The following is a 6,526-nucleotide window of genomic DNA, read 5'->3' as shown; positions in this document are numbered from 1 at the left end:
CTCGGGTCTGCCATCAACTGGACCAATAATAGTAATACTAGTAAAAATAGTAGAAAGTACAATATTAGGACACCTCTGTGCCTGTGCAAAACTACAACTAAGGATAGATAAGCATATGCCATGTCTGCAGCTACATATTAAGTGTCTGGGAAACTACTTGGCTAATAATCTCATTCTCAATGAAAAGCACAGAGAGACTATTATGTGGAAATGTGTTCATATTTATAGCCCTTAATGATTTTGATAATGATATGACCCTAAAATCTCCATGATTTGTCATGTTGTAAAAGCTCCCAGACGCAGATACAAACATGCCATTACTCAATTTATGTGTGTGTGTGTTTGTGAGTGTGTGCAACATGACATTAACTACACTGGAATCCTCTCAAGATGTCAGTAAAGCTTGCAAAAAACATCTGCATAGGCACAAAAATGGAGCCCAGTTCTTCAAAAGAGGGGCGTTTAAAATACTGAAGGATAGCATAAAAGTGAGTGAGAGAGCGGAAGAGGAAAAAAGGAAAAGAAACCAGATTGCGACAGTTGATATTAAAACATGCAGTGAGAGAGGGAGATGGGGGGAGAGAGAGAAAAGCGAGCTGCAGGCCTTTCCACGGGGACAATCTAGCAGAAAGCAGTCTCGCAGTTATTCCTTTCTCACTCCCTCTTTTTCTCTCTGCTTGGCTCTCTCTCTCTCAACATCCTAACGCCAATTGATTTGTGTATGAAAAGCTGGGTGCTTTTCACCCCCCTTTCGGGCTGTGCTTTTTGAGTGATCAGCTGATGAAGAGACTGGCTGCACGCTGCAATGCTGGTTTGCTAATTCTCTCTCCTCCAGACTGGAGCCAGCCTGGAGACCACAGTCAGGTAAATCGCCGTCTTCCTTTCTCACTCTCTCTCTCTACTTCTCACTTTCTCTCTCTCCTGTGCATCGAGCACGCGGTCACACAGACCAAAAGTGAGAGAGGGAATGTTTGTGAGAGCGTCCGTGTGTGTGTGAAGGTGTGAGTTGTATCTGGTGAAGGGAATCAATGCCTAGAAAAATCTGTTTTGGGAATGCTCGTGCCTTTTAGGCTACAGGAATAGTGTACAGAACACAGGCTGTGCAGACTTGTGTGTTGTAATGAGAGTCTGTTTCATATGTTGGGGAGAACTGCACCAAGGACAGACATAAAACATTTTTACATCTGCTTTCTGCTTTGAGCATAACATTCTACATGTTTTTTTTACCGCTGCTTCTCAGCTCAGAAGTTCTACGTCTGTGCATGCAAGTGTATGTGTATGTGTGCGTGTTTGTGCATTCCATTATTATGCTCTTGATTATTAGGCCTCCGTCCTTCCACATGGTCCCCTGGGGTACTTGTGAATAAATGGATTCCGTGTGTTTCTCTGTGTGCCTGCTTTTTCATATTTCTCTTATGGCAGTGTATTTGCATGAAATCCATGCATTTGTGGGGGTGCTAAGACTGTTATCTCATACCAGTAAATTGTGCCTTGTTTAGTCTGATTTGTGCCTTATTTTTTGTGCATAGGAGTGTGTGAGAGTGTTCTGTGTGTTTGACATAGACATCAATGTATGGCGCTGCCTGCATAGCGGCATACTCTGAATTAATATTTTCACCTCTCTCTCTCTCTCTCTTTCAGCACGGCTGGGACAAGCATATCACTGCACTTTAATTGCCTTTGTGTAAAACATAGACTCGGCAGCACACACACACACTTATACACACACTGACTTAACTCTGTAAATTCCTCATGTGCTTATTCTAACGCACACACAAGGCATGTACACAGAAAAGTTAACATGTTGATAAGTGTCGGTGTCATGTCTCATTGTGTTTACTGAAACACGTTATATGTCACAGTTTCTGTTATATCTGGAGCGCTGGCAGGAGATGAGCATCACCTTTAAATGTCAATCATTTCATTCATATTGGGAATGAAGATGCATGCATCAACATCACTTGCCTCTCCAGCAGCCCTGCGTGGGGTCACACAAAGCTTGTGGCATATCGTGATGTGCTGCTTTATCAAATATTAAATATAAGTAAAATCAGATGTTCATTGATATTTAAAGGCAGCTTGCCTGGTGAGGACTCTAGCCAATCCTAGGGTTTGATTCCTGATGATTATCTATGTGAATTTGAACTTGGAAGTGGCACTATAAAAGGCCAGAGAGTTCATCAGACAACTTTGTAGTTTAAGGCTGACTATCTTTTGATGATTTTGTTTGATTCTTATTTAAAATATGTAAGTTTTAAATGTTTAAAATATGTTTTCTCCCTAGTCTCAGGGCATCCAAAACGGAGTGTCTGAGGTTATGGAGGAGGAAAGCAACTTCAAGAAACGAAAAAGCGATCAAAGCAACCAGGGCTCTGAGACTGGTCAGGAGTTGGTGGAGAAGGTCAAAAAGCGACGAGGTCGTCCTCCTGCTGAGAAACTACCTCCCAACCCTCCCAAGCTCACAAAACAAATGAACACAATCGTGGATATGGTCATCAATTACAAAGACATGTCAGTACTCAAACATATTTAAACACCCAGATTAAAGGGATTGTTTACCTAAAAATACAAATTCTGTCATAATTTATTCACCTTTTTATTGTCCCAAAGCCACATGACTTTCTTCTGTGGAACATGAAAGGAGATGTTAGGTGGAATGTTTGGGGCTGGCAGCCTCAGTCACTTTTCACATACATTGTATGGGAATAAAGCAGCATCAACATTAGTTAAATTGTTTCTCCTATAGTGTTCCATGGAAGTGAGAAAAGTCATACGGGTTTGGAACAACATAAGGGTGAGGAAATGATGACTGAATTTACATTTTTGGAGGAATTGTCCCTTTAATGATTTGTTGTTAACCGTATAATGCAATTTAACCAAAATAGCAGCTGTGTCCCAAATGACGCACTATATACTTATTTATGCACGAACACTATGCACACGGCCATCTAATATCTACATTTTCAAAGAGTACCTTTCCAAATGGAAAACGAAGGGTTTTAGACTACACTGAATCAATCACAGTTTTTTCAGTGACATTTCAAATACACGCATTGTGTTGCCGCTAACTTGTTAGCCAAACACAGTCCAACACTTACATACATATTACATACATATTCACACAGCATGGGATAATGGTAAAGCATTAAGTTCACATTTGCAAGGTGCTGTCGTCACAGATGTTTCGGTAGGTGCCACATTTATAATTAATTATCATTTTTTGTTAGGCCAGGTAACGTTCCGCTATGATCTGTTGAGTGCATGAAGTGTCCAACATGCCACACACCGTTCCCCCCAACAGTTGAATTAGTACATCATGTGGGTACTCGTAGTACACTTCTTTTTGTTGCATTTTTAGTGTAAACATGCTACGCTCGCACTGCTTACACTAGAAAATGGGTTAGAATTGTCCAAAAATATGCCATTTGGGATGCACCTAGTATGATCAACAAAGAACTTTACCAATCTAGGAAAGTTTACCAGTAAGAAATATGTTTATATTCATATTGTTGCCATCCTTATTTTCTTTAGGTCAGGTCAATGCATTTGTATTTCACTGACAGACTGTCTGGAGACTAGCCATGTCACCCAAAACAATGAGTAACACACTTTTCTTTAAATACATCACTGTTCTACAGATTGGGCCGACAGATTAGTAAAGGTTTTGTCCAGCTGCCTTCAAGGAAAGAGGTGCCAGAGTACTATGAGCTCATCCGCAAGCCAGTGGACTTCAGGAGGATTAGGGTGAACTTGGACATTTCATGTTCCCAACTCCACCATATTAATCAATATTTGATCTTCTATCAGCATGCTTATCAGCATGTTTATTTGTCTTCTAACAATCCGGACTCATTTCCTTTTGTATTTTTCTAAAATGTAAATTTCTCCTCATCTCTCTCTTCAACACCTTTTCCACCAGACCATTCTTTTTTCCATTCTTACAGTATCTCCACACTGACCCACCCTTTCAGCTCAGGAAACAGATCAGTTTTGCTCTGTTTTGAATTTTAGTTATTTCTTTTTGCTGGTTGCACTTGAGAGGACTTTTAGAGATGCTATCTTAAAAGAAATATCTTTTATTGATTTAAACATTTCCAAAGTGTTTGCATGGAAATGGAAAAAGCAGGAAATACATCTGTTGTCTTCTTCTGCTATTTTTCATCCATGCCTTTGAATAAAAACCTGGATTTTGTTTATGCAGGAGAGAGTGCGTAATCACAAATACAGGTGCATTGCAGACCTGGAGAAGGATATCATGCAGATGTGTCACAATGCTCAGACATTTAATCTGGAAGGATCTCAGGTGAGCCTCGTGAACATATTTTCATAATCTTTCTTCAATTTTAAGTGCCTTACAATAGTATTTATACTAGTTTTTCAAATTGCATTGCAAATCCTACATTGAAATGTTGTTCTTTAGTTTACTCAGATGTTTTACTTTTATATCTGACTTCTTTTGAATGTTTTATATTTCCTTCAAATTTATATCTTGTCCTGAATAGAAATGTATTCTCCAGGCACAGGCCAATTGTAAGGCAAAAGGAAATCTGTGTGAACATATAGCCTGTGCAAAACATGGATTGAATATTTATGCAAATAACTAAACACATTTTGAGTAAACTGTCTTAAAAAAACAATGTCACGTAAAAATAAATACATTTGAAATTCAGTGCTTATTGTGTCTGAATAAATTTGGAAGGCAGAAAGCTATTTGCATCAGAGATTATTGTAGATGAATTGTGTGGATAATGTTAAGTGTCTCTTCTATGTATGTCTTAGATCTTTGAGGACTCCATTGTATTGAAGTCGGTTTTTGAGAGTGCAAGACAGCGCATCGTTGAACTCAGCGAGGAAGACAGTGATGCTGTTGGAAGCAGTGAGGCAGATGGTGGTGATCATTTACATCTAGAGTGTAAGTCAACATGCATGCTGATAAGGATTCTTGTCCTTTTTGAATAAAAATTCATTCATTTAAAAAATAGATCAATACTTGTAATCCCTTTTAGGACTATGTAGTCAACCCAGTCACAACCAATCAACACATCTGAAAATGATAGTTGACCTAAACCATATATTTGTGTAATCAGTTTAATGTATATTGGAAAGTAAAATTTTGTTTTGTTTTATAAGCTTCTATTTCAGAGACAACCAATCCCAAGCTTAGTGAACAAAATGAGAGAAATACTACAGGTCCTAGTGATTCCGGTCCAAATGAGAAGGTTACAAACAGTGATGAAGACAAAGAATGGCAAAGAATGTGAGACCACACAGGAGGACTATTGAATTGGACCCACAAATGAGCCTCATTCTTTGAACATTGTATGCCATTATAAGAAAATTGTGTGGCCATTTAAGTCCAATTTTCCTTGATGTTTTGCTCAAGGATTCACAAAGTGATCCCCCCATTAATTGGTATAACTTTATAATATATTTGTATTCTGATAACAGCATTGGTACTACTGTGATTTTGCAGTGATGCATCTGAAATTTGCATTGTTTTCATGTATTTACAACATGTCCAAAAAGTCCATATGATACCATAAACAAGATATCGATAGGTATCATGGTCAAAATAATGAAGGTATAAATTCAGACTGCCTGAAAAGTAAATTTTCCAGAGGATGACAAATTATGATATTGTATGATAATTTAAACAGATCCATTCAGTCTTTCAAGATGGGATAAGCTGTGCTAAATTTGCAAGCAGTTATGACTCTGTTTCAGAGAGTTTTTTATCATTGGTTTGTGACTGAGCACTTTGTCGCCTCCTCTTTGTACGTTTCCATTTCCTTAATTAACAGTCAGCATCTTTAAAACAGCCACAATTTTATATCCAAAAGCTCCTTATCATACTTTAGTCATCACAAGATTTTAACTGTATGTGCACAGAAGAGCTTGGAGCATGATAGTGATGTATTCTTTGGTGACAGTTAATGCCCTCAAAGAGAGGCACCCATTGATGATGTTGTCAAGTTTGTGTTAAGCTTAAAATGGATGGAAAAAGTGGTTTTTGGACAGATTCTGAAATAAATGTTTGAGGTTTATATGATGTGAAAAGGCAACAAAGTTTGATTCATCATCATTTCTATAAACATTTCTTTAAAATCTCTCCAGGGTTTAATGTGGATACATTTCCTTGAAAAATATTGAAATTCCGATTAAAAAACAATTAGGATATATTTGACTCAAATACCCATACCAATCCTCTCAAATAAATGCAAACTGGTTTATAAGTTGCATGAACTGTTATGTGAGCAATACAAAGTGGCACTAAGCAAGTAATTAGTTCCTTTTTGTAATCTAGCTTCTTAATTCCTCTCTGTTGCACTTTGTGGACAAGCTATATATATAATATAGCATTTTTTGTTTAATATGTGGTATTAGATTTGTTAATAGAAATAGTGAGGACTGAGTTACAGCAATGCCCAGAGTATCAGCTTCTTTAGAGGCTCCCCTCTTATTGCAGTTACGGGATGCAATGCCCAATAACGAAAAAATAATACATTGCAAAAGAGACTAGGAGTAG

At 37.9% G+C, this 6,526-nt stretch overlaps 1 protein-coding gene across 1 annotated transcript; it reads left to right on the top strand.

Moving 5' to 3' along the window:
* The first annotated feature begins 582 nt into the window (after window positions 1-582).
* LOC127643045 (probable global transcription activator SNF2L2) lies at window positions 583-6,054 on the top strand. The gene is made up of 6 exons (XM_052125582.1): window positions 583-864; window positions 2,285-2,511; window positions 3,639-3,744; window positions 4,202-4,303; window positions 4,780-4,912; window positions 5,131-6,054. Exons 1-6 carry the CDS (start codon window positions 781-783, stop codon window positions 5,259-5,261), a joined length of 783 nt encoding a protein of 260 aa, XP_051981542.1. The 5' UTR covers window positions 583-780; the 3' UTR covers window positions 5,262-6,054.
* Window positions 6,055-6,526: the final 472 nt, after the last annotated feature.

This window comes from Xyrauchen texanus, chromosome 4, assembly GCF_025860055.1.
Source record: "Xyrauchen texanus isolate HMW12.3.18 chromosome 4, RBS_HiC_50CHRs, whole genome shotgun sequence".
Classification (NCBI taxonomy): domain Eukaryota; kingdom Metazoa; phylum Chordata; class Actinopteri; order Cypriniformes; family Catostomidae; genus Xyrauchen; species Xyrauchen texanus.
Note: the sequence above shows the minus strand (reverse complement) of the source record. Positions and strands in the feature narration are given on the sequence as shown.

Bases quoted from the DNA above. Each gene is read 5' to 3' on its own strand.
- LOC127643045 (XM_052125582.1), top strand. From the start codon at position 781: ATGAAGAGACTGGCTGCACGCTGCAATGCTGGTTTGCTAATTCTCTCT. The intron at 2,512-3,638 runs GTCAGTACTCAA...ACTGTTCTACAG, and splicing joins GTCATCAATTACAAAGACAT to ATTGGGCCGACAGATTAGTA. The intron at 4,304-4,779 runs GTGAGCCTCGTG...TGTATGTCTTAG, and splicing joins TTAATCTGGAAGGATCTCAG to ATCTTTGAGGACTCCATTGT.